The following is a 17,981-nucleotide window of genomic DNA, read 5'->3' on the forward strand; positions in this document are numbered from 1 at the left end:
CCCGACCCCACCCTCACTCACTTCTGGCTGGACCCGCTGTGTGCTGAATTAATACAAAGTGACAGTACAGCAGAGTCTGTGGGAGAGTGTGTGTGTGTGTGTGTGTGTGTGTCTGACTGTGTGTGTACTTCACTGTGAATGTGTGAATGTGAGACTTCACATCACAGGGATATGAGTCACCCCTCTCCCTCTCTGTCTCCTGTATGCAGCTCATCTGTTTTGATAGGTGGCCTTCACCAATACAGGAAGCATACTTTAAAAAAAAATAAAACACTGTTAAAGAAACAGCTTCTAGTTGGTGATGTGTCTTGGATGTCTGACTGCATTTTGTGGTTTTTCTTTGCTGAAGGATAACTCAGGCAACAACCCCCCCCCCACCACCACCACCGCACACCCTGGCTGAAGTGCCCAGGGATGAACCACCAGGGGGCACACTTAAAACAACCACAGGGGGTGACGAATATCAAAGAGAGGCTCACAGACAGGCTACAGTACGAGGAGGAGTAAAACACAGCACGCAACCAACAGTCAAGGCTTAAGAACCAGAGATGACATAACAACACACATGCACAATAACAAGAAATATAAACCCACAAAAAAATGGATTTGTAAAGGTTCTACATCTATTAATATATGTAAGTGATAAAAAAAGTGATAAAGATAATCGTTTTTTTGTTTGTTTTGTACATAAATACATGACATCAACTAACTCCGCTGTGGTTCCTGACACATCTACCTCAGTTTCACAGGTTTACCTCCTGCTCATGTAACCGACAAAGGTGGTGGTGACAGAAACGGATCTTATGGTACTCCATGGCAGCACTTCCCCTCTCACTGCAATATTGTGACACTGCAGAATAGAGGAAAACAATACCCCATCAACACTTTGTGCATTCCTCTAACAATCACCCTGGGAGCAATCCATCTACAGAGTGAGAGACAGAAATCCTCCAGCGACAGTTTAACGCAAAGCCCATAATGCAATGCAGCCACACACGCTGCAGTTTGAGTAACCGAGACATCTCAACTGGACATATGTCTTCTCTTGGTATCACCTTCCTTGACATATGAGTGTTGAATGCAACAAGTTCAGAAAGACATTCTGGGAAACAAAAGTCACTGAGATTGTCCCAGTTCCATCCTACACACTAATCCTGAGAAGGTTTTGAACATGTATGAAAAAAAAGTCAAGTAAGATGTTGTTATTAATGCTTTTTAAAACGTTTATAAATTCCAAAACCATTGTTAAAACCAACAATGACAACTTTTATAAACTCTTTGTAAAGGGTTAGTAGTTTTAAGAAAGTGGCACTAACATTGAAAAAGTCAGAATACCTATTAAAGATTCTTGATGTTTTGTCCCACAGTGACATGAATCAAAATGGTGGTGAGACAGCACCAGGAAGATCGACGAAAGTAAGCATCAAATGTTTGAAAAAACCTTTAACTTTCTCTTTGTGGCATTTTGTCTTAGTATAAAACCATTACTGTGTAAAAGTACACAGACGATACAGTACACACTGCCTGAAGCATAGTTTTAGCAGAGCACTGTGCAGGTGATTGGCATCAGCTCCTTTATTCATGCTTCACCATCAACCGTTTGGCTACTAGCTAACTAATGATGTCCAATCATATTCATACAGGACACAATCATTATAATCTGATTCCTCTCACTACCTCTCTGCTCAAACCAGCCAGTGCTGTTTAGAGCCACAGCTTCCTCCAGGATCCCAACCTCTTCCTTATGAACCAAGTCTCTGGTATTGATGATTGAACTAAGCTCTTTAATGATCATTTATGTGTTTATTAGGGAGAATGAGTCCTTTCTGCCAAATCTAAATGTTTGACCATTTGCTGTAAATGGCCAATTTCTTGACATGTGTCTCTGAAAGGAAAAGCTATCAGTCCAGTGTGTAGAATGGGATTTGTTGACAACTTGCGAAGCAGAGGTCGACAAAGCAGGTTGAGGGAATGTGGATACAACCAAAGGATAAATGACAACACTTCCTCACAAGGACTTCAGGCTGGACAACACAATCGAATTACCAACATTGTACCAACTAAACAAGTAACCAAGTAGTTTGGATCCCATACAATTAAACTGAGAATATGTAGAGTCTATGACATCAGCCAACCACTCAGCCAAAAGTCCAGTCCAAATGCAGATTTTATTATTTATTTTTCATTTTCAAATTACAAGAATTGATTATTTTTCAATTAATCATTCGGTCAATACATTATCAGAAAATAGTTAAAAATGTTCACCATTATTTGCTAAATCCCATGGAGGCATCTCCAGTTCACTTGAACATTATTAAACAAAGACAAGGGGCAGTTCTTCACAGATGAGAAGCTGCAACAAGGGAATGTTTGGTATTTTTACTTGAAAAATGATTAAAACAATTGATTGGATATCAAAAAGTGTTTCAGTCAGTTGACTAAACAATTTATCTACCAATCGTTTCAGCTCTTTACTGTAACTGGTGGTCCAGACAAAGATACAAAGTGCCCAACCCTCACACGCCCACAACGGCGTACAAATACCCAAGGGTTAGGTTTAGGGTTAGGTCATCACAACAGCTGAGAGACCTTCCCACTATCTTGATTGTCAGCTTAAGTCTGAGTCATACGCCTTTCTTGGCTCAGCTTTTCTCTCGCTGCACAATGGCTAGCTTGTCCGGGCTGAACGGATGAACCCACGTGCCAGCGGATGAAGAGTGAGGGGTTTTTGTGTGTTCAGTGGGAGGCAGCAAGGCAGTGGAAGTACTTCTCTGCATTTAAAGCCCTCACACTTCCTCCCCTGTGTTTTTGTATTCTGCCCAGGTAGTCGTGGCACTCCGCTGTCCAAGGCCCGGCTAATGTATGCAGATGGCAGCGTTGACGTATGCGCCTGAGACAGAGACGCAGCAGACGAGGGAGACTGAAGAGTATTACTCAGATAGTGGGAGGTAGTTTGTGTGAGCACCGTTCCCACCATATTCTATGGACGACAGCCAACACTGTTTCTTTTTCCGCTGTGCCAGTCTTCATGGTGCTACAATTTAAAAGCCTCCATCCTGCCATCCTGTCCTCCTCCTCCTCCTCCTTCGACTCTTCCTGCTCCTCCACCTCCTCCTCTCATTTAAGCCCTCTCTGTCTCTGTCTTTCATTCAGGTTTGTATTAGTGCTCTCCCACTTTGAATGAGAGCGTGGTAATGCCTGCATCTTGGTCTTTGTGAGAGGGGCTAAGCTCTAACCAAGCTGACCTGGATTTACATTTCTGGAGCAGAGCTGTGCTGCCTGGGATCTGGATGGGCTCAAGACGATGAAGCACAACAGAAATGCCAAAACACAGACTTTGAAACGAATCTTGTCTAATAAATGGGCATATATAGACTGATAAATCTTTAAATTCTCCTCCAGACTGAATGACTAAATATGTCATTTGTCATTGTTTTCTGGGACAACAAACAATGTTTACTGATCTGACACTGACACTGAGCTGTGACTGGTTTAGTTTGGTAAAGACTCCTGTGCAACAACTATGTGGGTAAAGTAAGGGTTATTGTTGGAGTACAAAAACGTGTACAAAACGTCCTGGTACACGGTTGAGAGAAAACGCTGACTGAAGGTATAGGAAACAGGAAGTGAACCGTGGTCGCCCATGTCTAAGTCAAACTATCTGTCGACTCATTTATTCGCCCCTGACTTCTTTCCTCTGGCTACCAGCTGATGAGTATCACCCAATAATGTCTAACCAGGTGTACAGTGCAGCAATCACAAACTAATACTTCTCACAGTTACTTTGCTCATACCTTATAAAACCTATAATGTGGAATATTGTTTCTAACTATAAAATCCCTTTTAAAGACAAAATCTGGGTTCAAGAGGGTAATGACAGAAACTTTTAGCAGGTTTTCTCCATATTAGATTCAGCTAATTTCAAAATCTGTTCATACATACTTTGTTTAAAATTGTTACCCATTCTCTCTAAATCAAATTAAATGAGGTGAAGGTGAAGAAAGGCCTAGGTTAGGGGTTTTCAAAGTCTGAGACTGTGAGCCTCCCCTCAGACAAACCTTGAAAAAAGATCCCACGTCGCCACACCTTTGTTCTTTGTTCTTCGCTTTGTTTTGCTCAATTCCTGGATGCCTATGGGATCATGATTATGTTATTTGATCCCACAGACACTCAACACTTGAGCCAAGATAGCCTAATACTGCTGTTTGACTTGAGACTTAACCAAATACATTAAAAAAAAGGTTTCTGACTCTGGGAAAGTGGGAAAAATAGTCAAATTCCCCAAAACTACCGTATCTCTGAACTATCTCTTTGACCAAATCACACACATTTAGGCTCATTTATGTGTTTTCCTTTAAATATCTAATGTAATAACTTTAGTTAATATTTTTTCCTTTCTATTCACTGAGCCTCCCATGAAACAGTTTGGAGCTCCCCTGGTGAGGCCTGCCTCCCACTTTGAAAACCTCTGGCGTACCAAGACATCCAGTTGTAGAGTGATGATTTTGCATTAGTGGACAGTAGAGAAACATGACGCACTGTAGTGAAACCATGTGAGCCTGAGTTCAGTTGCTGGAGAAGGACAAGAAGCTGTCTGGCAAAAGCCTTGGTGATAAACTCTTGTTTACTACACCCAAAACTCATGTGCTGCCAGCCTCCCACACACATATGTACCAGGCAAGTGTGCACATTAACACACATGCACACTGATCCATGGCATGGTTATTTGTCACATGTGAATGGTGATACATATCAAAGACAGGAGTGGGCTGGATTTATGCAAAACAGTAGTGGCCAAACACACAAACATGAAATGGAAATGGAAATTGAGGAGTGGGTGGGTGGCTTCAGTGGTGACAGAAAAAATTAGATTATACCGAATCGGGAGGGAAAGAAAACAGGAATTGAAGAGAAAGAGTGAAAGAAAATATCCCTCTCCTGATATAGCTGGCAGTGCCCGCTGGATTCTGTATGATGCCACGCCAGCCTCATGCAGCTACAGCATGCCCGCTCTGTTTTCAGCTAATAGCCAGCAGCAGCAGCAGCAGCAGCAGCAACAGCAGCACTGTTAGCAAGACACAGCATCCCTCCTTCAACACCTCCTCCTTCAGATTCCTCCTCCTGCCACACAGCTCCGAGAAAGAAAGAAAGAAAGAAAGAAAGAAAGAAAGAAAGAAAGAAAGAAAGAAAGAAAGAAAGAACAGTGCTGCTCATACTGGGGAGGCTCGGCTAATCTGGCTGAGAGAAGGAGGGGGAGGAGGAGGAGGAGGCGCTGCGTTGTTTTAATAGGAGACAAAATGGAGAGGAAGATTGTTGAGGGCCAGGGAGAGGGCAGCTGAGAGAAATTATGAGTAGGTGGGTCTGAGCACCATGAGTCATAAAGGTCTAAGCAGGCTAAAAGGGGGAGATATCACAGAGCAGGCATGTGAGTAATTCCTGATCTCATTAAGATTTATGTAAGGCTGGTCTGTCACATGTATTTGTCAACTCAGCCTCAGGCAAATAATAAGGATAGCTTCACATTAAAAACAGATTGTAATATAGCCTTTATATCAAGATTTTAGTTGACTGTCTATGCATACTTGATTACTCATTGCAAGCTTCATGTCAGAGCAGAAGAGGGGTGGAAAATTAAGACAAAGCAGAACAATAGCCAGGCAGGGGAATTTTCTAGAGTTGGCATCTGTCCGAAATGGAAAATATAGGCTTGAGTCTAGCCTAGACTGCCGGGGCTGTAGCCTACAAAACCATGTGACTGGGATTTGTCACATCGGTGCTATTTATGTGGGAGGGTCGAACACAAGCTATTTTAGATGCAGCAGCTCATTTAAAACAGAAAGCCCTCTCCATATATGTAGCTACTAATGTGGATGTTGTCATCATCATCATCATCATCTTTGGTGGAGATGATGCCGATTCCGTGCAAATCCTTCGGGCTGTGTTCGCCTATTCTGCTCGGTGGCATTTTCAGCACCGGGGGGCAGTGGACAGCTCCGCACTGATGTGGTATTAAAGCAGCCTCCCTTTGGGGATGTGGAGAAAGTGCCTCTTTTCTAAAAATCTAAAAAGATGCATTAAAAAATAAATGAGCACAAAATCAAGATGCTTCTGATCCAGGCTTCGTGACAGTGTAACATCGTGACCATGGCAACAAAGGAAACAATAACTTATCTACCCGCAGACAGACCAGGCTTTAAGCTCCTCACACATCTCACATGCCGGAGCATCAATTCCTCACTCCCTCTCCAAATGCTATAAGAACAAGTGCATTTTAAATGAGCAGCCTGAGGCGGCCAAGTTCACACAACATTTCACTGCAGCCGACAATCAAGGCGGAGTCTGAGTCGGAGCAATAGCAATCAATCGTCTAGGGGGGGGGGGAATTAGGTTTTCTCCCATACCTAACCGTTGCCCTGCAGAGTAGATCGCATATCACATGGATAATTGGAATAAAAGCCAGTCTATGTGAGAAATGCGTCCCAGTGCATGAGTCACTGTGTGGTTACCATCCACCAAGGTGCAGCTGAGCACCATGGGTACCGTCAGACCTGCACAATGAAAGCCCAAAGTCATGCTGATGCGTGGGAACTGTCACTGAACCGATGAAGCAATTTCTCTCCCAGCGAGAACCGATTCACTACAATATCCCCCCCGTGGAGGGAGCTAACATGCACCCAGACATGAAGGAGCTGCCGTGTTGCTGCCTGGCTGCCCTACCTGTCTCCAGGTGCAGAGAGATCCTCGCTTCGTTGATGTAAGGCGTGTCACTCTTGGACCGGACCCTCCGGATCGGTCTACGGTCTACCTCCTCCTCCGGGGCCGCCGCCATGTTCGGCCAGCCGGGCAGAGTCCACTGGCGACCGGCGGGACTGCGAGAGACTCGGCGCCGCAGCAGCAGCCACTCGTGCACCCGCCCGGGCAGACGGTTTGGGAGGGGGGCGGGCTATTGTACTGGTGATGGAGGGGAGGGAGAGAGAGCGAGAGCGAGAGAGAGAGAGAGAGCCTTGAAAGGCGACTGATCCTTTCTTTTCCTGCAAGTCAGCTCCACCTGCTCAGGTTCCAGCTCCACGTTAAGAACCGGCCAATGAGAAACAACAGGCTCTCTGCTGCCCATATCTACAGGAGAGTTAAAATGATAATGACTTATTTTATATAATTGACAAATAATCAACAACAATTTTGAGATTTGATTAAAATCCAAAAATGCTTCTCAAATTGGGATTTTTCTCTGTTGTAAATTTAACATCTTTGGGTGTCACACAGTTGGTGGAAGTCACTTTGGGCTGTGGGAACCTGTCAATTTATAGACATTTTATCAACTAAACAACTTAATCGGAAAATAATAAACTGATAACTGATAAACGGTAATGTAGAGCTGCAACGATTAGTCAATATAAAGAGAGTTAAACCAAACCTATTTTGGTAATCATAAAACAAAACATAAAACAGAAACATTGGTTCCACCCTCTCAAATGCATTTTCTCTCTTTTTTTTTTTTTTTTTGTCTTTTATGATTGTAAACTGTTTGACAGACAAAACAAGACGTCTGAAGATGCCACCTTAAGCTAGACCAAATGATTGATAAATCATATATATACTGTGTGTATATATATATATATATATATATATATATATATGTGTGTGTGTGTGTGTGTGTGTGTGTGTGTGTACAGTAAAGAGATGGATCCAGATAGATTTTATTATAAATCTATATTAGAAGTTATAAAGCGTGTTATTTTAATAAATACATTCATTTCATATCGTTAAAGTTTTAATGTATTAAAACGTTTCGTTTATCTTCATATATCCAGATGATGTCTATATGTGATAATAATATATCTTATAGGTGACTTATACAACAACATCTTACTTACTTACTTACTACAAACTTTTGCACATATCAATTACTAACTTGATTTTCTTTATTTCTTTCTTTCTTAATCCATGAAATGAAAAGCTGGGGTTGCACTTCAAAAATCTACAAATATGTATTAACTTTTGCATACATCTCCACTGCAAACAGCCTAGTGTGGTACAAATGCGCCCTCTGCTGGTTCACCATGTTTGAAGGTGCGGTTGTTATTTAACTCGATGTTCCTCTTGATAGGCTTATCTCTGGTCAATAATAAAAAATACTTCCTGGTTCCTACAGCTGATGGTCCTGCTGGCTTCGGGTCTGACAGGTAGTTACAGTCAATAAAAAACACATCTTACAGAAGGACCCAGCTCTTCCCCTGGAGATATGTACAGCTGAGGGCTCGAGACGCCGTGACATGACGCTGCTGACGCCGCTTCATTGGCTGTTTCCTTGGGTACCGGCGACAGTTAGCTTGTTAGCTTTTTAGCTTATTGCTAGCATACCTAACGACAGGTGTAGGAAGGAAAGTCCATACTTAGCTTGTTAGTGCGCAGGAAAAAAACTATATTAACATTATTGTTTTACTGAAGGAATCACACTTAATCCCCTGGTTCATGTTATAATTAGCAACCAGGCTGGCTTTGTGCTAACTTAAACGACCTCTGAGCTTAATATTAGCCACAGTGACCTTTCTGCCTCTCAGCTAATCATGGCCGTCACTTTTGAAACCTAATTTAAAGCAGTTAAAGTTGTGGAAACGATAAATACCTAAGTTTTCAAGGCATTTCCCGTTTCACTGACGCCTCTTTTTTTTTTTAACTTATTGGAGTCTGTCTGTTATTAGGGAATACAATGAACATGTTTTATGAACATAAGTTTATTCATATGGTCACATAGAGACAAATTTATTCATATGGTCATGTTGAGACAAACTGAGAACTGAACGTGCTGATGACATGATCTAATATACATCATTTATTAAAAGAACTGTTTATTTTTTACGACCTCAAACTGTTCTTTGATCATATTTTGAATGATTATAACTAAAGATCTGTAAAGTTTGGTAGCCTCCCGTCTTATTTCTTCACACATTACACAACAGGAGGATTCAATGTTTGTGCAGAAAAAAAAGGAGACCATGCATGTGGAGTAAGAACAGTTGAAAAGATTAGCCCTGACTCCGGAGGGTTAGGGCTGGAACAAACACCACAAAACATTTCATCACGTGATTTCCTTTTCATTTTAGTCACTTATGGTTTCGATTCTTAGAATCTACCTGCCAAATACCTTTAAAAACTGAGCAGGTGCACTGAGGAAAACTGGTGCTGTTTTAAATTCAAATGGTACTCATTGATGCTTTACCTGTTTACTGCACTTTGGTGTTAATGGATTAAAAAAATGTTCATCCTCACCCGCATTTAAGCTAAAACTTTTGCACGTTTTGTAATTATTTGATAAAAACAGCTTTGCGTACAAAAGTCTCAAATGTACAAATCAGTGTTTACATGTGAAGCACAAACTGAATTGGAAATCAGCTCTGTTTCTATTGTGAATAGTGTATTTTTCTTCCCCAGTTGCCAGAGCTTGATGATTGTGCGGCAGTTCACCTGTAGAGCCATAATAAACCCTCACCTGCATGCCCACCTGAGGAAACCCTGGGGCTGTCGAGACATGGCCAGACCCAGTTCAGGTAGACCGACGTTTACCCTTTACGCTCACATCGTCTTTCTGTAAAAGAAAAGACAACAAAGCTTTCATTGTTGTCACTTCAATTTATATATTTGTGTTTTAATGTACAGACTTGGCAGCTTTCAGGGAGATTTTCTCCAGAGCCAAGAAAATAGCCATCATCACTGGAGCTGGGGTGAGTGCTGAGAGTGGAGTCCCCACCTTCAGAGGAGCAGGAGGCTACTGGAGGAAATGGCAAGCACAAGTAAGCACCTACCTGTCCCGTTTACCAGCTGTCAAAGTGAATTTAATGCAGAATTGTTGCACTGCATTTATATAGAGTAAAGTAGCGTAGTGTATCTAACTTTTAAAGTCAGTAGCTGTGAAGATGGAAGCATTTGTCATTTTTTTTGTTCCCATTTTTGTCATATTTTTCATCATTGTAACTACTCAGTTGTGTATAAGTAGCTAGAATTGCTTTTATGTGTTTGACCCCCAACTTAACCACTGAGGAAAACCTGCAAGACAACATATAGATAATTTCATTGTACGATTTTGAGAGTCGCAAAACAGCGTTGCAAAGAGTGCTCATAGGAAATTTAACAATGACTTCTCTCTGCTCTTGTCTGATTTATGAGTTTGTACTTCAAAAATTATAAAATCAATCGTGGGACGTGCACATACAGTTTGAAAATAGTCCTGACAGAGAAGAAAACAACAAGCTTAATTCCTTGGAAACTTTCCTGCATTTGTGAAGATGAGTGAACACAGAGCGCTGCAGACAACTCTGTGCTCAGTTGTCTAAATTGCCACCAAGCAAAACTCTCATGAAAAAGAAGAATATGTAGCAATAATTTTAATTTAATTCACTGAATTACTGTACAAACATGTGATCATCCTGTTGCTGTTCTTTTGTGTTAGGAACTTGCCGCTCCGGAGGCCTTCTCCAGGAACCCCTCTCGTGTTTGGGAGTTTTATCACTACCGCCGCGAGGTCATGCTCACAAAGATTCCCAACCCCGCCCACCTAGCCATCGCTGAGTGCGAGGATCGGCTCTCCAAACAGGGGCGCCAGGTCACCGTCATCACTCAGAACATCGATGAGCTCCATCGCCGCGCTGGATCCAAAAACATCCTGGAAATCCATGGTAAGCAGAATACAGTGAAGACACCTGATGTCGGTATCGATGGAATATTTGCACTAATCTGCTCTTAACTTTTCTTGTAATCAAAGATTCTCAAAGTGCAGCTTCTGAACTTTAAAGGATTTGCAGCTTTTTGACTTTTTTGCCACTTTTCACTATATTCCGAATTCTATAGATCCTAGTAGTGGCTATTTATCTTTCAGATTAATTTAAGTCCAACATAAAAATCAAAAGGCCACTGATGCACCATGGGTGTGTGGTTTACGCAAGCAAAAGAATATATTGTCCAAACAAAGCCATTTTCTTTTTGATTTATTCATTCAAACAAGCAGCAATCCAAGGAACAAAGGGAACATGTTTCCTGCTGACCATCCAGGTGCATGCTGGTCCTAAACCAGCCTACCTACCTAAATAACCTCATGTGCCCATAGTATTACCCAAAATAAACAAAATACTAGTTAACCAAAACTAACTATGCTAGATAAGCAAAAAATATAAAGAAACTAATGACTAACTAAAGAGAATATTATCAAAAAAAATAAAACATTGATTAAAGCAATGCAAACTCAAAACAGACAAATAAATAATAATAAAAACCAACCGACAAACTAGTAAATAGCTCCTACAGATTACTTGAGAGTAGTTAACATTAGTTGCAGCCTGATTATTCTCATTTCATTCTCATGATTGTTCCAATGATATTTTTTTAATTGTGGACCAATGGTTTAGTCCATAAAACGTCATAAACTAGGAACTGGAATCTTTATAAATGAAAAGGTTTGAAGAAATGTCTAATCCTCCAGATCAAATTCAACGATTCTAAAAAAGAAAAGAAAGGAAGTTGTTGATTTTTTTTCTTTCTTTCAACTCTAATCTTTTTCTTGTGTCTTTTTTGTTAAACCAGGAAGTCTGTTTAAAACTCGCTGCATGAGCTGTGGTCATGAAGCATCCAATTACAACAGCCCAATATGTGCTGCTCTGGAGGGTAAAGGGTAAGAACTTCGTCTGTTGGTGTGTTTGTGGCGTATTCCTCTGTTTCCCTCAACAATATGAAAATGTGTCACGAGAGATATCGATCATATTCATTTGAGCTTAAAATGCCAGAGATGCAGTCTGTCAGATGTCAGGGAGCTAAATAACACCTGGTGAAAAATAAAATGTCAGTTTAAAAGACACTTTGTCAATTATCTGACATTTAAAATTGATGTTTTTGAAACCGGCAAATGTTCCACTTTTAAACTGCATCTCACCTGCAGGAGTAAAATGAAGGAAATCGTAAGATGAATTTAAAAATGAATATCAAAACTGATCATGTCAGGGAGTACAGCGAGTTCACACAGGTCACTGTCAGAGGATACATTCAAAAGACAAGAAATCACAAATAAGTATAGAAATGAATATATAAAAGAAAATACTCACAAGGAGAAACAGTCTTGCCCATAGGTCACCTCATAAAGCAACTCGTTATATTTTATTGTTATTTGACGTCTAATGGCTGCTGTAATGAAAGGAGGAAGTCAGGTGATATAAAAAGAGGAGGAGGAAGTTGGGGTGGTCAGGTAACCATGACGACGAAGGTACGGTACACTCCTATGAGTCGTATCCGAAGATGATGAAAATGATCAAAAGGCTAGGAATGTTCTCATAATGAAACTGTAACATTAACATGGTTTGGATTTACTAACTTTGTTGGATTGAAGTTGTTATGATATCAGTCAGGAACATCAGTATTGTTTTAAATCCCTGCTGCAACTATCTCTTCTTTTAACATAGTTTGGGAATGTAGAGACTATTTGTGTGTAATTGCCCTATTTCCCCCTATAACCTCTTCATCAAACTCCCTCCTCAGAGCTCCAGACCCAGACACACATGACGCCCAGATCCCTGTTCAGCAGCTGCCCAGGTACGAATCACCCATGCTCTCTTTTAATTCTCTGCTCTTTTCTAACTAGACTATTTGTTTTGACAAAGAGTGTTTTTCTCTCTCTCTCTCTCTCTCTCTCTCTCTCTCTCTCTCTCTCTCTCTCTCCCTCTCTCCCTGTGTTTCAGGTGTGAGCAGACAAGCTGCCACGGGCTCCTGAGACCAGCTGTGGTTTGGTTTGGAGAGACTCTGGACTCCGACATCCTCACCAACGCAGAGAAAGTGCTGGACAGCTGTGACCTCTGCCTTGTGGTGAGTGAGTGTGTTTGTGTGTGTGTGTACATAAAGGGTATTAATTAGGGCTAAATATGACAATTTCTTTCTTCAATCAATTAAATCTGCAGATTATACTTCATTAAAGATGTACTCCATGTTAAAAAAAAAAAGGTCAAACTAGATGCAGCAGAGTCTCATGTTTTGTGGCATTTTGCTTAAAAAAAGTCATTTAAACCATCAATCAAAATATACTTATTGATTATTGACATATTGACTTCTGTACTTCTGGTTGAAGTAGTTGTACGCTAAATCTACTACAGTGAAAATCCATGTCAGTGTCACTTCTGGAGAACATTCAGGCTAAGGCAGCTGATGAAAGGACTGAGAGGCATTGTTCCATTGGATATTAAAAATTATAAATTAAATGTGAAATGTAGAAAAGTCATGACAGCATCAGCCTTTTGTTTTATATGTCGAAATAAAAAATGTTATCTTTGAAAACTTTATCTGCTCTCTTGCATCATTTTTCAAAGATACTTCTTTATCGTGATTAAAGTTTACTGAAATAATTCTCCCTCTGCAGGTCGGTACATCATCAGTTGTGTATCCAGCCGCCATGTTTGCTCCTCAGGTGGCAGCCAAAGGCGTACCTGTGGCCGAATTCAACATGGAGGACACTCCGGCCACCATGCGCTTCAAGTATGTTTCATTCGTTTCTTTCACACCACATACATGTGACATTTTCACTCATTCATTTCACATTATTACAGCATCAACAGCAGAGACGATGTTTCTCTCTGGGTTTGTGTTTCAGGTTCCACTTCCATGGCCCCTGTGGGACCACGTTACCAGCCGCACTGGCTCGCCACGACACCGAACAAAACATAGAATGAGTGGAACTGTACGCAGAGAAGAGTGTGTAACACTGGAGGATTTCACTGCTACAAATACCATAAATAATGGGTTAAATATAATGAGAACACAACATGGATGACGTGGAGATGGACAAAGGGGTTCATGAAAAATAAGACGAGGTCAAAAAAGGGAAACTTTGATTTAAGAGGTACAATGAAGAACAGATATGATTATATCATAGTTACATATACAGAATTTTCACAGAAGTTTCAAGTTGATGGCGTGGCTTCTGCATCTCCATAGTTTCTTTTTTCTTCAGGGTATGATGAGAAAAACTGATTTAATGGCTGTTAAAGGGTTTTTTTCTTTATTTTAAAAAATCTACATTGCAGCAAACATTGTTTTTTACTATAGTGCCAAATCACACTAATCATGTATACTCTGGATTTGTAAGAGTTGTAACTGTTAAATTTAATTGTTAAATAATTACCTGAAGCAGCTGAAAAAGACACTAAAGCAGCTGAAAAGCCTCTAATAAAACACCACCACAGGCTGAACACTAAACTCCATCACTCCTTTTGCACTAAATGAATACTGAATGTCAGACAGTAGGGGGCAGTGTTGAGCTGCTGCTGCTACCTTCCAGTTCGGAGGGGAAAAAAAACAAAGATCCCTTCCAGAGGACGTGTGGGCTCTGCCTGGGATGTGTGGTGTGTTTGTGTCAATTCAGTGTTTGTCTGACTTTATGGGCCGTGATGAATACTGAGGGATGATGCCTTCCAGTGGCCACGAGTCCGCTCCAGTTAAACCAGTTCAACCAGTGGCTGTGCATGCTCTCGGCCAGTCATGAGGAAAGGTTTTGTCACATGTATGCTAACGTGATTGTAACATCTTATTAACATGACATAAATGAATCATATAAACTGGACTGTGTCTCATACATGTGGTGTATCTGAAATACAGCGTACGTTTCAAATGAGTGTGAATGAGAAATGATGTGTGTGTTACTGCAGTGCGATGTGCTGATGACGGTGGGGTGTGTGTAGCTTCTCTGTTACAGACGATGTTCTGCTTTGGCTGGAGACAGGATTGTGCCTGACACTTCCCTGCTTGGCCACAATCCCACCCCTCCCCTCAACTTCCATCACCTCAGCGTAAACACACTGTGCACAGGTTCAGTCCAGTGCTGTATTTGCATGTAACACTGTACGGTTTAATGCTCAAAGACTGAGCTGGCTGTTCACACATGAAACACTTAAATTAGCCAGTTACTTGGAGATTAGAAAAAAGTCTAACTGTGAACTTGCTTCAGTTCTTTTTGGTGTACACTACAGCTCATTTGGAGTTCTTACACATAAATATGATTTGAAAGACTAGTGTTTTTATGCCTCTGTGCTGGCATACAGATGTCCATATGTACGTATGGACGTCCATCCCATTCTCATGGACACAATAACTCAGTCACACCTTGACAGAACGTCTTCAAATTTGGCACAAACATTCACTTGGACTCAAGGATGACCTATGATGGTCATAGGTCAAAGGTTGTATAGCTGGGGTATCCACAAAGAAGGAAATTAAACACAGTAGGATTACAAAAATGTATTTACAATGTCACAATAACCAATAACCTACCAGCTAAGATAGCCTGACTGCACAGGACACTTCTCCCAATAACCTGAGTCAGTTGTAACACCTGAACACCACATGCTGCTAAAACAGGAAGCTGATAAATGGTTCACAGAGTCGGCTTCTACCACTCTTACTGATAGAAGAATGAAAGGATGGATTCATTCTTAAAACAATAATCATCCGTGTGTAAACTGAAGAAGTTATTGGTATATCGTATATAAATCCTCTCTTGCAAAATACATTTCCCAAAATGGATTTTGCCTTCCTGACCTGAGTTTCAGTAAATCACAATAAATTTTACATGTTTTAAAAATGACAAAATTATATATTATGTGTGTACATCTCATCTGGTCTTAATGGGTTAAAACAGACTTGTGGAAGTGTAAACCAAAAGTGCAGGGGGGGGGGGCTGGAAATCGCTGATCTACAGACGATGCTCTGCTTTGGCTGAAGACAGGATTGTCCCTGACACTTCCCTGCTTAGCTACAACCAAATCACCCCCCCCCCAACTTCCATCACCTCAGCATAAACACACACTGTGCACAGGCCAAGTCCAGCTCTGTTGACGCTCATCTGCAGGAGTGGAGGATGTCAACAGAGATTATTTGGCTAATCTGATGGTGATATTCAGATTAGCTTCAAGAAACTGCAGCGTCTCTTTCCCTCTTTTCTCTCTCTGCTTCATCTGTCGCTGCTGTTTTCCCTCTCAGCTCTCATCTGTACATCTGCCATGTGTGTCGTGTTTGAGACACCATGCATCCCTCCCTCCCCGGCTACGCCTCCATCACCTGCTCATTAGAGAGAGGATGATGGTCCGACGGTCCCCCATGACTCTGCTCCAAAAATAACAGAGCCAATTTCCCGCCTGTTAGGCGGCGATTTCACACCAATCTGAGTTGTACTGCCCAGCTAGGTCTGTCAAAGAGAGAGAAAGAGAGAGAGAGGGTATGAGAGAGGTTGAAATAAGGTGGAGAAGAAAAGCGAAACAAGGAAAGGAAAAATGTAGGTCAGAGTGTAATGTGCCTGAAAATACAAGTTCTTTATCCTGTAAACACACTGCCCTCATCACTCAGCAGACATAGAAAGTGAGGAAGTATATTCCCTCATCAACTGAACACAAATAGTATTCTGAGTTGTTTAAGGAGACATTTTGCATTCTAAAGAAAAACTAGAATTACTGCCTCTTGGTTGTATGCCTCCGTTACATCCCTGTTTATCCAGAGTCATATAAAATATTCACCATTTGTGTGAAATTTTGTCATAAATACTGAGTGAAATCTTGAGTTATGGCTAAAAAGTGTTTTGTGAGGTCACCCTGACCTTGACCTTTGAACTTTTGACCAACAAAATCTAATCAGTTCGTCCTTGAGTCCTAGGGAATGTTTCTGCCAAAGTTTCTCAGATATTGTGTCCACGAGTATGAGACGGACGGACGGACGGACGGACGGACGGACGGACAGATGGACGTTCGTATGGTCGTACATACGGACAACCCGAAAACAATAAATAAATCTGTTTATTAACTCTCTGTCTGGTGGAGAATTAGATTAGAAGATAGCACAAAGACTGGAAACAAGTAGGAACAAGTAGCATGGCTCTGTTCAAAGTAGTAAATGTCCAAAGTGGTAAATGGACTGCACTTATTTAGCGCTTTTCTAGTCTTATCGACTGTTCAAAGCACTTTACAATACTTGCTACATTCACCCACTCACACATTCATACACTTATGGGTGAACAACCGTCCTTCTATTTAGTGGACGACCTTGTCCTCCTCCTGAGACAAAGGTACAAAATCTGCCAAAATTCCAAAAGGTTATGTGATGGATGGATTTTGTTACATTCGGACAGAGCTAGGCTAGCTATGCTAAGCTGTGACTGTAGTTTCATATAAGAGTGGTATCTTCCACCCAACAGAATATAAAGTACCTCCACCTTCACCAGCAACAATATCTTTACTTATGTATGTATTTATGTATCTGTCTCTCTCCCCCTCCACTGACATGCCCCATATAAAGATAATATCTATCTGTACACAAGCCTCTTCCAGGTCCTGAATTAGACAAGTTAGACATTCACTGACGGGCTGTTCAGAATCAAATTACTGTTTACAATTTCATCACAGCTTTATGCATCAATAACACTTTAATAACATTTCTAACTACAAGACAAGGCAGTTATTGTGCTCCATAAACCTGCTTTTTTGCTCGTAATACAAATAATATTCTATTTAATTTAAAGGTGCCATGAACTGACATCACTTCTTTTTTAATGTAGTGTATTTGCTGGTAAAACACGGAAATCAGGTGGGGGTAGGAAAGGGGTAAACCAGTGGAAATGCATAATGGTTTTCTGGGCTGCAGGACCAGAATTTCAGAAATAGAGTTCAGGAATCCTCATCCCCACCCCAGACACCAAAAATAAAGTTTCTAAATGTTCTTAATTATCAGAATTTGTCAAGTTATTTATTCAGTCAACCATTTAATTGTAGTTGCTGTAAATAGTCTTTTCCAACATTGAGGTCTGAATGCTGTTTCAAAGCCGTCTCTGCACTGCCAGGAATTGAGACATACTGAATTATCTCTTTCTTTGCCTACAAGTCGTCGTCACATCACGTACTGGAATCAGCCACTCAAATCCTCTTGTGTAATTATTTTGATTATATAAAATCAAATTCCCTAAAAAAAAA

General features: G+C 41.0%; 2 protein-coding genes across 2 annotated transcripts in view; one reads left to right on the forward strand and one right to left on the reverse strand.

Annotated features, from left to right (window-relative positions):
• The window catches only part of phactr1 (phosphatase and actin regulator 1), a 34,670-nt gene extending 27,758 nt beyond the window's left edge, over positions 1-6,912 (reverse strand). The window contains exon 1 of the mRNA XM_023428926.2: positions 6,718-6,912. Coding sequence (XP_023284694.1) covers positions 6,718-6,829 — 112 coding nt within the window. The 5' untranslated portion in view covers positions 6,830-6,912. The remainder of the gene's footprint in view (positions 1-6,717) is intronic.
• A 1,151-nt stretch (positions 6,913-8,063) lies between these two features.
• On the forward strand, positions 8,064-14,588 carry LOC111671795 (NAD-dependent protein deacylase sirtuin-5, mitochondrial). The gene is made up of 9 exons (XM_023429000.2): positions 8,064-8,183; positions 9,433-9,548; positions 9,658-9,791; positions 10,448-10,673; positions 11,575-11,662; positions 12,520-12,573; positions 12,720-12,843; positions 13,391-13,506; positions 13,622-14,588. Exons 1-9 carry the CDS (start codon positions 8,092-8,094, stop codon positions 13,698-13,700), a joined length of 1,029 nt encoding a protein of 342 aa, XP_023284768.1. The 5' UTR covers positions 8,064-8,091; the 3' UTR covers positions 13,701-14,588.
• Positions 14,589-17,981: the final 3,393 nt, after the last annotated feature.

This window comes from Seriola lalandi, unplaced genomic scaffold (assembly GCF_002814215.2).
Source record: "Seriola lalandi dorsalis isolate HSWRI2012SDOR001 ecotype SW California unplaced genomic scaffold, Sedor1 jcf7180002054885, whole genome shotgun sequence".
In the NCBI taxonomy this organism is placed as follows: Eukaryota; Metazoa; Chordata; class Actinopteri; order Carangiformes; family Carangidae; genus Seriola; species Seriola lalandi.